At 38.3% G+C, this 15,258-nt stretch overlaps 1 protein-coding gene across 4 annotated transcripts in view; it reads left to right on the forward strand.

Moving 5' to 3' along the window:
- The window catches only part of PDE4D (phosphodiesterase 4D), a 328,823-nt gene extending 314,131 nt beyond the window's left edge, over nucleotides 1–14,692 (forward strand). For all 4 annotated transcript variants that reach the window (XM_058564039.1, XM_058564040.1, XM_058564043.1 and 1 more), the window contains 4 exons: nucleotides 6,998–7,152; nucleotides 8,042–8,164; nucleotides 8,647–8,829; nucleotides 9,792–14,692. In XM_058564039.1, coding sequence (XP_058420022.1) covers nucleotides 6,998–7,152; nucleotides 8,042–8,164; nucleotides 8,647–8,829; nucleotides 9,792–10,208 — 878 coding nt within the window. In that variant the 3' untranslated portion in view covers nucleotides 10,209–14,692. The remainder of the gene's footprint in view (nucleotides 1–6,997; nucleotides 7,153–8,041; nucleotides 8,165–8,646; nucleotides 8,830–9,791) is intronic.
- The last annotated feature ends 566 nt before the right edge of the window (nucleotides 14,693–15,258 follow it).

Genomic DNA, 15,258 nt, shown 5'->3' on the forward strand with positions numbered 1-15,258 from the left:
TGGTAAACAAAGGGTAATCCAAAAGTGAAAGTTTGCAGAAAGATTTAGATAGTTGTGTTACCCCTGAAGTTTTAAATAAAAAAAGAAAAAGTTATCAGCATTAATGTGAAACCTTCCTCACTTCATGTGGGTTGTAATTTAATCTTCCTCAGAGGCTATAACTACTCATTCCCCCTCCACCACCAGGCCCAGCTCTGTTCTTTCCTTTTTACATCTCCTACTGAGGGCAATAGGAACTTCTCTTTTACTTACTATCTCTCTTTATTTCGCTTTTATTTAACATTTTTAACCATTAAATTTTTTCTCACTGGTGACATTTCATCAAGTAAGAAGTCATCGCTACATTTGGAAATATAAAGAGTGGTAGAGACTGTCGAATGTGGGGCGTCTCTGACACACAGCTGCACAGGAAACCTCTGTAGGGAACGTTTAGGTGGTACATGAGCTATGCCTTTGCATAGAGGTTGAGTTTACAGAAATTCTATTCTTTTGTTACTTGAAGTTAACTGGTAATGATTTAAATGAACTGTTGTTTAATTTCCTCCCATCACAGTAGATTAAATGTTATAAATTCACTTGTATATACAAAAAAATAAAATGCAAAGTTGTTAAATTTTTTTCCGTATCCGTTAAGAATCTGCCTTTCTTTTTTTGCCTTGAATGTGTGGACAGTAGCCTTCTCATGCCCTACAGCAATCTAGCTCTAGTAGTCTCTATGCATTCACCGTTCATTTCCTACATTTTTTGCTGCAGCCACATTTAAAGAGAGAATTTAAATATAGCTTTGCTTTGAGAGAGAGATTTAGCTCAGATATTTAGGATTATTTGGATTTATTTTTATATCTTTTAATAGCCTCTGGACTATCCTATGACAAGATTCACTTTAGTGACTCACTCATATATAATAGGAGGATTGGAAAAGTCATGGATTTCCTGAAACGTGTGGTTAGTCAAGCACGTTTTAGAAGTTTGGTTTATGAACTTATTTATCCAGGATTAGACAGGATAACATTTCATGTTCCGTCTACCTTATAAGAACCTATAATGTGGTGCTTGCAGGAGACATCAAAGCATTAGTAACTGTTAACACATAAATAGCCATATACATTAGCTGCTGCAACATGAGTTTACATTGTATCAGTGGTTAGGGTTGACTGTGTCCTCTCTGAGAAGAGCAGGAGGTCATATGGTACAGTGTAGTCTGGCACTTTTTGTTAGCCTGGCCTGATTTATTATTTTGATGTTTATGCATTTCTTGATATGTTCCTAATTTTATAGATTTTTAAAAAATACATAAAATTTTTGTTTTAATTTTTGCTTTTAAGAAAGATATGCATTTTTTTCTTTAAATTAGTAACACCAAAAGTTCAGACTGGTGTGTTTTCTTTGCATCCTGTTATATACAATATGGCATGTGCCCTTATTATAATATTAGAATTAAGAATAGATTAGAGAAAAAATTAAAACAACTGATAATAAAATCACTGGAGTACGCTGATAACTTTTTTAAGAAAAATGAGGACCAGCTCCGTTATTCTTTCTTGTGGACTGTGGGGAGAGAGGGAGAATCCCCCTCTGCCCTTTCCCTTAAGGTTCTTATGACTGGCCAAATAATCAACAAGACAGGTTAGCAGGAGAAAATAATACCAAGTTTAATAACATGTATACATGGGAGAAACTCAGAAATGAGCAACTCTTCTCTCTGTCTAAGCTGCTTGCTTAAGTGTTGTAGCTAAAGGCAAGGAAGGTGTTGGGGGTGGGTAGTGGTCTGGGACTTCAGAGGGCAAGAAGACAATTCTTTTTAGGGTCATCTATAGATAATGTGGTCAGGGAGAGACAGAGTTTTTTGATAAAAGGGGCTTGGTGCCCCTCCCATTGTAACATCTATTGCACATTATCATTACAGCCATCATGATAGAAGATCTGTTCCAGGATGGAGCCACCATGTCAAATTCTTTAGGCAATTAGTGGGGGAGGTCAAATGTCCCTCAGAGAAAACAATCAAGGTAAAAAGATATATTTCAGGGTGGCCAAATCTTGATCTCCCACAGGACCCTCTAAGGGCAAATGGGCTGGTACTGGAGGATGCTCAGGGCATGAGGGTACACGTGGAGTCTGAAATTTAAGCTAGCAAGGCCTTAGTCCACAAATGAATATGATGCCCTCCCGGTTTGAGACCCACTGAGATAGATAATGGAGAAATTTAGGGGATAGTTATAAATACAAGGACAGTGGCCAAGGATATCGGTTTAAGGTCATTTTGCGATGGCCTGCCTGTGGTGGAAGGATAACTAATCCTGCTTCTGAAAGTTCTTTGTTATTCAGGGATGCTGTGATGATGATCTTTCTGTGGGACCTCAGCAACACTGGGAGGTTAACACTTCCCAGAGCAGCTTTGGATTGCTCATGTTTGCTTGAGGGTGGGGTGTGATGAGGTGGTGTTATTCCTGAGAGGATGAATCAGCATCATCATCTGGTACATCAAAGTGTCCCAGGGTCAGTCAAGCCCCGGGGCATTATGAGAATTACTGCCTTAGTTAGCTTTTGACCAGGGATCATGCCAGCAAGCATTGTATTTCAGGACACGGAAGAGGCTTAGTAGCCAGTAACACAATCAGCTTTTTTTCTGTGTGTGTGAGGAAGATCAGCCCTGAGCTAACATCCATGCTAATCCTCCTCTTTTTGCTGAGGAAGACTGGCTCTGAGCTAACATCCACTGCCAATCCGCCTCCTTTTTTTCCCCAAAGCCCCAGCAGATAGTTGTATGTCATAGTTGCACATCCTTCTAGTTGCTGTATGTGGGACGCGGACTCAGCATGGCCGGAGAAGCGGTGCATCGTTGCGCGCCCAGGATCCGAACCCGGGCCGCCCGTAGCGGAGCGTGCGCACTTAACCGCTAAGCCACGGGGCTGGCCCCCACAAATCAGCTTTAACTTCACAGCATACTGTAAAGGACCTCAAATAACTTGTAAACTTGTAATAGATGGCTTTGTGAAATACTCTTATCAGAATTATGTGATTATTTTTAGTTTGCAGTAAACCCTTTTTTTATAAACATTAAGTTTATGTTTTCTCTTTGTTTCATGGATTGATTGAGCATCAGGGGCTCAGACTAGCACACCCTCAACTTCTCCAAAGCCAAAGGTTGAATCTATGTTTCCTGTACTAAAGGAGGCTAAAGACTTCTAATCATCAAGTTTATAAACCCATAGTTGAGAGCTCCCCTGTCCCATTTTAAGGAGGTTACAGAGGCGCACTGAGGTTGTGTGGACCCTCTGGTAGAGGGGCACTGGGGCTCACCTGGCTGATCCCCAGTCCAGTTACGCCTCTGCTTCTTAGTTGTGACAGTAGTTTCCATTAATAGGTTCACTTGTGTGAGTTTTAGGCGCCAAATGATTTGGTACTAACGATACTTACACTCATAGTAACATGCTGTAGGTTTTGAAAACAGATCATTTCTGCTTGGTAGAGCTGGTTAAGGTTTTATAAATGATTTAGGGGTAAGAGGGAGTCTGAATAGGATTCAGAGAAGTGGAAATTCCAGGGAGGAAGCTGCGTAAGTCTCTTTCAAAGACAATGCATGTAAATAAATCTGCGAGTGTAAATAGCAACATCAAGTTTTGAATATGATGTGCTGGAGGGTGTTTATTATAAAAAAAGCATTTAACTTCACAGCATTATTTTCTGAAACAATAAAGCAGTTTCAAAAGTACAAGGTTTATATAGCATTAAATGTTACTTGGAAAACGAGTCATTTTTGTTTATAGCAAAGATGCCTAAGGCTTAGGGAAAAAGATTTACTTATACTAGTCACATGTGTAAAGCACGTGGCTTTTGGAGTCCAAGAGCAGCGGCATTTCGTTGTACAGTCACACGTCACTTCACAGTGGGGATACGTGCTGAGAAATGTGTCGTTAGGTAATTTCGTCTTTGTACAAACATCATAGAGTGTACTTACAAACCTAGGTGGTATAGTCTATTATACATCTAGGCTGAATGGTACTAATCTTGTGGGACCACCATCTTAATATGCGGGCTGTGTCCTTGACCGAAACATCATTAGCTGGCACATGACTGTATTAAGGTGGAGACAGATCTAGCTACCAGTACACAACCTTTTTTATTTCACTGGTCTCATTTTAAAATAAGCTTTCCATAGATATATTTGTGGATTATGTATAGAACGTTATTTTTCTGTATGACTCTAACACTTTCAAAATCAGGATAAATTCATTTTTATCAAATTTACTTTATCTCTGTAGAAATAGTACAGAGATTGTTATTTCACTCAACAAAAAATTACTGAGAGCTTCTTCTATGCCAAACATTGCTCTAGACACTGGAAATACCTGGATGAACAAGACAGTGCCCTGGCTCTGAAGAGCTTGCATTCTGCTAGAAAAGACAGATGGTGACACGTGAATGTATGATGTGAGATGGTGCTAGTTCAGGGGAGAGAAATAACGCAGGTTAAGGGCATAGAGAGTGAATGAACTGAGGGAGCGAGCCAAGAAATTTTAATCGTTTGTCCTTGGCCACTGGATATTAAGTTAAAACCACCACTTCCCTTCCCTTCCCCGTTTCAAGGAGAAATATGTTGTTCAGAAGTGCGCAGAAGAAACCAGACAACCAAGCACATTAAATGAATGACTTTCAATGTTATATAGTGTCTTAAGTCTCTAAGTGGGTTGGGAGGTCTTTGGGAGGGACTATTAAGATTTGTACGGAGATAATGACAAATAAGGTGGAATGTGATCAATGCCAAATGAGTGGCACAGTATATAGGAGTTTACAGGAGAAAGTGAGCAATTCTGCCTGGGGTAATCAAGAAAGGCGTCCTGGGAGAGGTGACTTGTACTGGGTCTTAAAGATGAGAGGGTTTCAACAGAAATAGTATGTAAACTATTGTTTCTCCTCTGTGCTTCTGTACTTTAGAGCAAAGTATGAAAGCAACTGTCTGATTATTCCTGAACCTTCAAGGAATCTGTGTAGAAGGGATGGATTAGTATCTTTGGGGAAAATCTACTGAGGAGCTGCAGAATCTTACCTCCCCCTGCAGATGTGACCACATGCCTTTAGTCCTAAAGAAGAGTAGAAAGTTAAATGACTATCCTGAGATTCAGTTGCTTAAATTACTAACATTTGTTCGTTTAAAACTCAGTAGTCACCACCACCTTCCTGTAACAGCCCCGGAGACTGGAAAGGCAGTAAAGGCCCACCCATCCAATAGGGAATTGTTTCTTGTCCTTTCTGGCCAGTCTGTACTCGAATTAATTAATGTCAGGAGCTAACCCCTTTCCAAGGCAGGCTTGGCTAGGGCTCTTGGTCAGCCCCCTGCATGAAAGGGCATCCTTAAGTCTAGTAGAATTCAGACTCTTTGTTACAACATCCATGCCTTGGATCAGCCTCTTGCTTAAAGTCACAGCTCCTCATCTTGTTTTCTACAGGCTCAATAACCTTAATTTCTTTCATCTTTCTCCATGAGGCATATAAACCAATCCGGGTTTTTGTAAGCCTGAGTCAGTTCTTCTATTAATGTGCCTTATCTACATGCATGTTTACTCCCTTAAAAGAACCCTGATAAATTAATTAGTCATTATTCCTCCAATCAGAAAACATTATGCTTTTCTTTCAATACACATTTATTTAATACGATTCTACTTTAGAAATAACAATATATGCTAAGATCCTATATAGTATAAAAATTTTTATTTCTGTATGTTTAACCATCTATAGATAAATGTTCATAATTAGAGGCTTTTGTAGACTTTTTAAAAGTCAGAGTTGACCAGATACTGTCTTTTTAAAAATGAACACTCCTGCTTTATCCAAAAAAACAAAAGACAGTAATACATTACACATTCACTCTCTGGTACTCTAGACCTCTCCGTTCCTATAGTTTGGGAGCAAAAATTTAGATGTGTAAATTACTATTTCTATAGTACTGATAAAAGCATAGGATTTCATAGTAGAAATATGTCTTGAAGCTCTCTTTTCCTTCCTAGCTCCTTTAAAATAGTCATTGAGTAGTACTGGGTATTTCTTTGTTAGAAAAGAATTTATATTTCCAAATAAATTTTCCATCCATTAGTCAGAAAAAAAGATCAAACACATGTGCTTTTAATCTTTACAATGACTTAGTCCTTGAAAAAAGCACCAGTCAATTTTTTTTTCTAATGACTACCTTATAGATCTGGGTCTGCTATTTACCAGAACTAGAAAAGAGGCAGGATCTCTTGCTGCCTAAAATACACAGGTCCAGGGCAGTCGTGAGTGAGCAGCAAAATCTTCACCATGGAGTTATGTAAGCAGCCAAACACCCATCTCTGTGTGAAGTCATGAGCATGCAGATGGGAAGGACAATGTACATGTATATGGTGACTGCCACTGTACTTGGAAAAGGACATGGACAAATGAATCAAGCTTCAGCTCTCAAAGCTATACTATGGAAGAAAATCAGTAAGAGCATGAAAAAATCCAATATTGTTCATGTGTTCCAAACTGTTCTTATACCCTGAGTATAGATTTAGTAATCCTAAATCACACACATGGTCCTTACATTATATATAATGTAGAGTAGATGGTCCACAGTTAACAGGAACATGACACCTTATGCTCTGGACATGTTGCAAATATTGAGAATAATGTCATATTCTGCTGAGCTCAGGGAGCTACCTATGGCATATCTGGAGGGGAGGTTCACGATCATCTGCTCCAACTCCTCTTTCACTTTAGAGGAGAGGAGGCCAAGGCCCACAGAGTGAAATGACTTGCTGCGTGTCAGTAGCTTTAGAATTCACTCTCAAGTTTCCCGTGCTCGTTCCACTGTTACATTGACCAGTATATTCCCTCCTAGGTGTTGTCATGTAATGGTAAGGCCACCTGAGATGTTTAGGGGAAGTTGCTTCCTAAACCCAAAGTATCTCAGAATATGAAGAAATAAGAGCAACGTAGAATAAACGGCTTTGCTAATCTTCCGTTTCGCCTTTCTTTCAAGATTCTGAACTTGCCTTGATGTACAATGATTCTTCTGTCTTGGAGAACCATCATTTGGCCGTGGGCTTTAAGTTGCTTCAGGAAGAAAATTGTGACATTTTCCAGAATTTGACCAAAAAGCAAAGACAATCATTAAGGAAAATGGTCATTGACATTGTAAGTAGCGGATAAAAGCAAAAAAGAGAACTGTGATGCAAGTTGTTTAAAAAAATATATGAGATGAGTAAAAGGAACTGTATATTTCAAGACCTATTGTTGCCCTTTATTTTCAAGAAGTTGCCCCTGCTGCTGGCAGTGATGTTCTGTAGGTTTTCTGCTTCTAGCAGTTTGGAGTTAAGAATGTGGGCGGCTCACCCCTGTCATTCCAATTTTGTTTTCTTAACTCCTTCAATCTGGTGACAAGCAGAAAACGATGTCTAACAAAAGCTGAAGGTGCTGGCCATAGCTCGAATGGATTTATTCCATTCAAAAAATCTCTGTCAGAAGACAGTGCCATTTGGAAACATCCATGACTTCACTCTTGTCTCCATGCATATTATTCCAGTGATTACAAGACACAGGAATATCTCTGGTTATCAAAAACTTACCCTGTTAAATTTTGTACATTACAAAGATAGGAATTATCTGTCTTGGTTAAGAAGAAAACTAACTAGAATATTCTGTTCCTGAAGTAGTCTGTGAGCAGCCTTGAATCAGTTCATCGTAGCCTAGTAACCACTTTCTGTTCCAAGGAATGGAAAAAACTTCAAAACTTTTGCTGATGTCTTGTTTGTGGAGCTATCATCCCTTATCTTCACCATGAGAGTGGTTGCCAGTGCCTCATGTTTCTGTATATTGCACATGTTTACACAGGCTTCCAGTAAACTTGACAGCAAAGGGGAAAAGATTCTGCCCCAAAAAGTGGTAAAGAATTTCCATGCACTACTAATAGATGACATAATGGTTTTCCATTTCTTCTCACATTCTGTGTAATATTTTCATGTGCATAGTCAAACTTTTTTCCTCTGGACTTTTTTACTTAATGAAAAAATTTTTGTCTTTTAAGGTACTTGCAACAGACATGTCAAAACACATGAATCTACTGGCTGATTTGAAAACGATGGTTGAAACTAAGAAAGTGACAAGTTCTGGAGTTCTTCTTCTTGATAATTATTCTGATAGGATTCAGGTAAAGCATTGTTTGAATTTCCGGTGTGTGTGTGTGTGTGTGTGCGTGCGCACGCCTATGTGTCTAGCTTTGGTAAGATTTAGGTCTCTCTCCCAACTTATAATTTTAGTAATTATAAGCAGGATTTTTATCCAAATTCTAAATCTTGAGAATTAACCAGGTAAAATCCTATTGGCCTTTTCATTTGCATATGTTTTTAAAAAAAACTGCTAACATCCCACAAAACCAACCACTTAAGCAGCTCTGAATTTAATCAACCATGCACATAGACAGTTTCTCTTATGATATTTAGATGCGATAGAAGTGGCATAATTTGGGACTATTAATATAAGTGTGAACCACACACAGACACATCATGGTTGAGCTGTTTGGAATGAATCTTACACTACATGTATTTTCAAGTGTCACAGTCATCTGATGTGAATTTCTAGTACAAAAAAAAAGAGCTGGTGCTGAATAAAGAATGCGTTCGTCTATTTTAGGTCCTTCAGAGTATGGTGCATTGTGCAGACCTGAGCAACCCAACAAAGCCTCTGCAGCTGTACCGCCAGTGGACAGACCGCGTAATGGAGGAGTTCTTCCGCCAAGGAGACCGAGAGAGGGAGCGGGGCATGGAGATAAGTCCCATGTGTGACAAACACAGTGCCTCTGTGGAAAAGTCACAGGTGAGGCAGTAAGCATAAAGCTTTCAGAGAGAACAAAACTACCATTTGAACATTGGATTACTTTATATACACATCACATAGTTTTATTGTTTTTTTTAAATTACTTTGTTTTTGACAAGATCAGTTTCACATCAGTGTTTATAAGCTAAAAGTCCTTTAATTCTTAAATGATTTTCATTTATATAGTCATACATATATTCTTTTATATTCATTAATTATGACTATATTTGTATTGTATATTCATATATGTAGAATTATTTCACTTATCTAAATTCATAATTGAATAAAGTTATATGAATTCATATAGAGTACATGGCATTGTTTCAATTATCTGGATTCACCTATAAATTGGCTATTCTAAAATAAAGTCCAGGCCTCAATCCAAGTCCTGCCATGTAACAACTGGAGATTTTTGATGTCACAAACGTACTCTTTTGTGTGTGTGTGAGGAGATCAGCCCTGTGCTAACATCTGCCAATCCTCCTCCGTTTTTGCTGAGGAAGACTGGCCCTGGGCTAACATCCGTGCCCATCTTCCTCCACTTTATATGGGACACCGCCACAGCATGGCTTGCCAAGCAGTGCGTTGATGCGTGCTTGGGATCCGAACTGGCAAACCCCGGGCCGCTGCAGCGGAGCGTGCGCGCTTAACCACTTGCGCCACCGGGCCAGCCCCACAAATGTGCTTTTGAACTAAGACTTCTAGAAGCTAATTTTCGCCAGCTAATAACAACACTTTTATATGGTCTGTTGCCTAAAATAGTGACTATTTTACCAAACTAAGGTTAGTAGTTTTCTGTTCAATGTTATACTTGCAGACTATGTTATATTTTATATATTTTTATGTAAATTATGTCATATATATATTTATATAAATTAGATGTATTTGTGGGATCTAGTTAACCTTTTCCATTGTTTCTTAGTCCCAAATCTTGTACTGAAATCGGATTTTTTTTTAACTAGGTGGGCTTCATAGACTATATTGTCCATCCTCTCTGGGAGACGTGGGCAGACCTCGTCCACCCTGACGCCCAGGACATTTTGGACACTTTGGAGGACAATCGTGAATGGTACCAGAGCACAATTCCTCAGAGCCCCTCCCCAGCGCCTGATGACCAGGAGGAGGGCCGGCAGGGTCAAACCGAGAAGTTCCAGTTTGAACTAACTTTAGAGGAAGATGGCGAGTCAGACACTGAAAAGGACAGTGGAAGTCAAGTGGAAGAAGACACTAGCTGCAGTGACTCCAAGACTCTCTGTACCCAAGACTCGGAGTCCACTGAAATCCCCCTTGATGAACAGGTGGAGGAGGAGGCAGTCGGGGAAGAAGAGGAAAGCCAGCCCGAAGCCTGTGCAATAGAAGATCCTTCTCCTGACACGTAACAGTGCAAAGACTTTCCCGCCTTTTTTTTTTTTTTTTAAGTAGAAAAATTGTTTCCAAAGTGCATGTCACATGCCACAGCCATGGTCACACCTCACTGTCATCTGCCAGGATGTTTGTTGAACAAAACTGACCTTGACTGCTCAGTCTGGCGCTCAGGAATATTGTAACCAGTTTTTTCACCTCCATGTCATCGGAGCAAGGGGGACGTCTTCACGAACAGCATTTTAACAAGATCTCAGCTTGGTAGAGCTGATGAAGCAGAGAAAATCAACTCCAAAATGTTTTCAAGAGAGTGTGGCTCATCAGGCAGCCGAAAAGTTGATAAGGATTTGAGGTTTTTCTTTTTATTTGTATGCAATATTTTCAGCAGAAAGAAGGCATTACACAGACAGAGTGAACTAATGGATGAAGCAACAAATGGGTCAGGAGCAGGACACAGCGTGAATCTGTTACCAGGAGGAAGATGAGCCACAGAAATTGCATAATTTTCTAATTTCAAGTCTTCCTGATACATGACTGAATAGTGTGGTTCAGTGAGCTCACTGACCTCTACATTTTGTATGATATGTAAAACAGATTTTTTGTAGAGCTTACTTTTATTATTAAATGTATTGAGGTATTATATTTAAAAAACTATGTTCAGAACTTCATCTGCCACTGGTTATTTTTTTCTAAGGAGTAACTTGCAAGTTTTCAGTACAAATCTGTGCTACACTGGATAAATCTAATTTACGAAATTTACTTGCACCTTATAGTTCATAGCAACTAACTGATTTGTAGTGATTCATTGTTTTATATACGAATGACTTCCACATTTTAAAACAAAACCCAACTTTATGTTGCAGGAAGCCCTTTTTGTAGGTCTTCCTTGACTTTGCTTTTTCTTTGGGTCTTTTTAGATAAGCAGAGTTGCTCTCCACTGACATTTCTCTTCACAGTGTGCAAAGTGAGTATTCGTTCAGTCATACTCTGATGTGCGTTCCGTCTAACGTGTCTTAAGCCTCATGGACACTCACGCACCAGCTGGTGTTGTCTGAAGCAAGTGAGAGATATATAAATACCCAGTAGCTAAAACGGGCAGTCGTTTTTAGACATTTTCCAACTTAGTGTCTTCTGATAACCTTTTGCTGTGTCAATAGACCCTCATTTCACAGGTGCATGTCTGTGTAATAACCCACACATTTCATGCTCATTTTTATTGTTTTCACAGTCAGTTATAGTAAGAAAAACTTTTTCCCCTTGTGCTGCTTTATTATTTAGCGTGTGTTTGAACCTCTGTCCATGTTCATTAGATGGGGTCTATCAAATATATCACCACCATTCTGATTGATGAAAAGATACAATCCAGTTAGAGTTAGCATTTATTTCTGCCATGAGGCCATATATAATGACTAGCTGTTACTCTCTTGATTTACAGAGAAAAGTTAACGGCTAGCTAGGCAATTTTTAACAATATTAGCAGAATATATTAATGTACACCAGTACAACTAATGCTCTTTTGTTCCTATGGTTTCACCATGGGATTAAGGACTATAGGAGGAAAATTCTTGAGACGTGATTTTAAGTGTAGCAACTACTCTTTCTTAATGGACAGCCATGTAACCTGTAGGAATTGCTTTGTCAGTTATCATTGATCCATAAGCATGTCTTATAGAGGAGAATTACTTCCTTAAAATACATGGAAGGAAAGAAGTTGACGATGCCACTGGCACAGAGGTTTGGTCATCTAATGCCATCCTAAAATACTGGGTTGGGTAAGAAGATTCTACCTAAATAAAAAATTAGAGATCACTCAGCTGAATTTAGCACCAAGAACTGTGTTACAATTTTAGAGATTAATTCCCAGTATTTACCTTCAGTTGGCATCTTGGGGCATTTATTTAGTTTGGACTTTCTTCCCATTTCAGCTCTTAATAAAGTCTTTACCTTCTCTGTGGAGAGTTTGAAGCCCAAATAATCATTTTTCACTTTGATATTCAAGAATTGAAATAGAGACTAAGGGAGTATCTGACCAAATGGAAAATAAAGCAGTTAAGACAAGTTGTAACCCTGAAAAACATTTATATTTGGTACGTCTCAAGGAGCCTTCTGGGGACTAAGAACTAAGTCTTCAGCGGGGAAAAGACCCAAGCTGAAGATAGTCCCTATTTCAATCCCCTGAGATCCACTGATACTTAGAAGCTTTGATAGGAAAATTATGTAGCTCTAATCTTTTACACAGAGCAGAATAGGAATCAACTAATTAATTGTCTGATTTTTACCCTCCTCCCCCTGGAAAAATCAGTAATCTTTCAAATAATGTCCTATGTTTGGCCAAGTGATTTTAAAAGAACACTTGGAAACTTGTTTCTGTTTTAATTTTATTTGTCTCTGATGGAAGTCTAGAAGAAAAGGCAGAGAATCTAGGGTTTATTCCTTTTTCCGGAATATTCTCATTCTCTCCCCTCCCTAACGCTTGGTGTTTCCCCCACAGAGTGCCTAGAATCTTAATAATGAAAAAAAAAAATTAAAATAGCAATATGTGACAAACAAATCCAGACCTGAAAAGGTTTATAACTGCACTGAAAAAGAGAGGCTTTTTTTTTTCATTTTGTTGGTTTTTAATGGTGACATGTTATGAAAATACCCACTGATGGACAATCAAATTGTAGAAAATGCATAATATCCAAGAGACGGGGACTAATACACTGTACAATCTGCTTATCCTCTCCCTTCTTTCTCTCTCCTTCTCTCTCGCCCAAGTGTGCTTCAGGATTATACACTGCTTTAAAAAGAACATCCTTTTACAAGTGGCTTTACGTTTCCTAAAATGCCATAAGAAAATGCAATATCTGGGTACTGTATGGGGAAAAAAATGTCCAAGTTTGGGTAAAACCAGTACATTTCAGCTTGCAAGTTACTGAACACAGTAATGCTGTTTTAATTTTGCTTTCTTTTTCATCACTTAAAATTCACAAGAAAATGTAGATAGAACAAATTGCAGACAAGGAAAAAAACTTGAATGAAATGGATTTTACAGAAAGCTTTATGATAATTTTTGAATGCATTATTTATTATTTGTGCCATGCATTTTTTTCTCACCAAATGACCTTACCTGTAATACAGTCTTGTTTGTCTGTTTACAACCATGTATTTATTGTAATGTACATACTGTAATGTTAATTGTAAATTATCAGTTCTTATTAAAACATCATCCCACCATGGGATGGTGTTGATATATTTGGAAACTCTTGGTGAGAGAATGAATGGTGTGTATACATACTCCTTGTACATTTTCTTTTCTCCTGTAATATAGTCTTGTCACCTTAGAGCTTGTTTATGGAAGATTCAAGAAAACTATTAAATACATAAAGATATATAAATTTAAAAAACATAGCTGCAGGTCTTTGGTCCCAGGGCTGTGCCTTAACTTTAACCAATATTTTCTTCTGTTTTGCTGCATTTGAAAGTAAGGTAATGGCGGGGCTAAGGCTGGGCACTTTATATCCAGGATTTGAATCATTTGGATTTCCGGCAACAGCTGGATTTTACAAAACCACAGGCAACCTCTGGATGATTCTGAGACCCTTTTGAGATACAAGCTCCTAAGTACTTCTTGCCATGAAGCAGGATTGCATACATGATATTTTCCCTATCTGTTCAGGAGCTACTTCACTTAGTTACATTTGATTATTTTCTACTTTCAAACACTCCTGGGAAAATATGTTCTTGTCCAGTGATTATAAAAGTTGTTTTGACTTGTAAAGCACATAGGCAAATGAACTTGGTTTGATATTGGGGCCATAGGTCACACGTGTTGGTTAGTCACTTATTCAGCAGCGTTCTGTCACATTAAGAGAATATATAGTATGAAAAAGGTCGTTTTTAACCCTGGAATTTTTCTTTAAGATAACCACATTTTCTTATGTATGTCAATCCATGCATTTAAACACAAAAGTTTTATATGATGCCAATTCACACAGCATAAAGAATTCACCATTCTCTAGAATTTGTTTCTGCAAAATTTATATTGCTTTAGAATTTTAAAATTTAACTTTGCACAATGGCCAGCTCCAGAAAGCTAAGGAAAATCCCAAGTGAATGACTTGGAAAACTCCTACCACTGCTGCCCAGCCCTCAGAACACATGTCTTAGTGAAAAGAGAGATTCTTTTTCTAGGAAAAATGAGCCTGCTATTATTTTATTTTATTTTTTTGACACAAACTGTAGATTTTAGCAGCCCTGGCCCAAAGGAATTTGATTACTTTTGTTTTCAACAGTACAAAGGAGACACTATAATTACAAAAAACATCCTTATTGGTTTTAGTTTTTATTTCTTTGGATATGTTTTCAGAGTGGTAAATTGTGTGTGAGCATTACAAATAATGATTCTTTTAGTGGTTTCTTAGCCTCTCTTACAGCCCATGGGGATAGTACTGTACATCAATACCTTCATATGAAATTTTTATATGCAATGAAAATAAAAGCATGGGTTGATTCTGCCTGTTTATGACTCGATCTTTTACAAATAAAAGATTATTCATTTTAAATTGTAGTTCAGTCAGCATAGGTTCCCAAGAGTAATGAAGATTGTTCTAGTGAAATGAAAGGAGGATAGTGGCATCATAAAGTATTGATATTTGTAATCAGATGAAACCAGTTATGTAGATTAGTCTTGCTGCAGAAGAAAAATTGCCAAAATTATTTAGATGGCCTATAAGATTAAGCACAGTATTTTCTAAACAGGCTTGGGAAGGGGACGACTCTGTTTCGTTGAATATTCTGGTATACTGAAAGTTATTCAGACATTCAGCAATTATTTGTTGAATACCTACTCTGCAAACTACAAGGTTCTAAGGATTCAGCAGTGAACAAGACGCAGTCTGCTTTTGTGAGCTTACAGTCTGGAGGGACAAAGGCACTAAATTCCATCCACAAGTCATCATAAGAGTGCTCAGTACAGCGAAGAAGCTTGGGTGCTGTGATTAAGTGGGAAGCAGAACTTAATCTCTTCTGGGGGCCTGAGAAGTCTTCCTTAAGGAGGTGACTCGGGGCTGAGCACTTGAAATT

The sequence above is a fragment of the Diceros bicornis genome, chromosome 20 (assembly GCF_020826845.1).
Source record: "Diceros bicornis minor isolate mBicDic1 chromosome 20, mDicBic1.mat.cur, whole genome shotgun sequence".
NCBI classification, from domain to species: domain Eukaryota; kingdom Metazoa; phylum Chordata; class Mammalia; order Perissodactyla; family Rhinocerotidae; genus Diceros; species Diceros bicornis.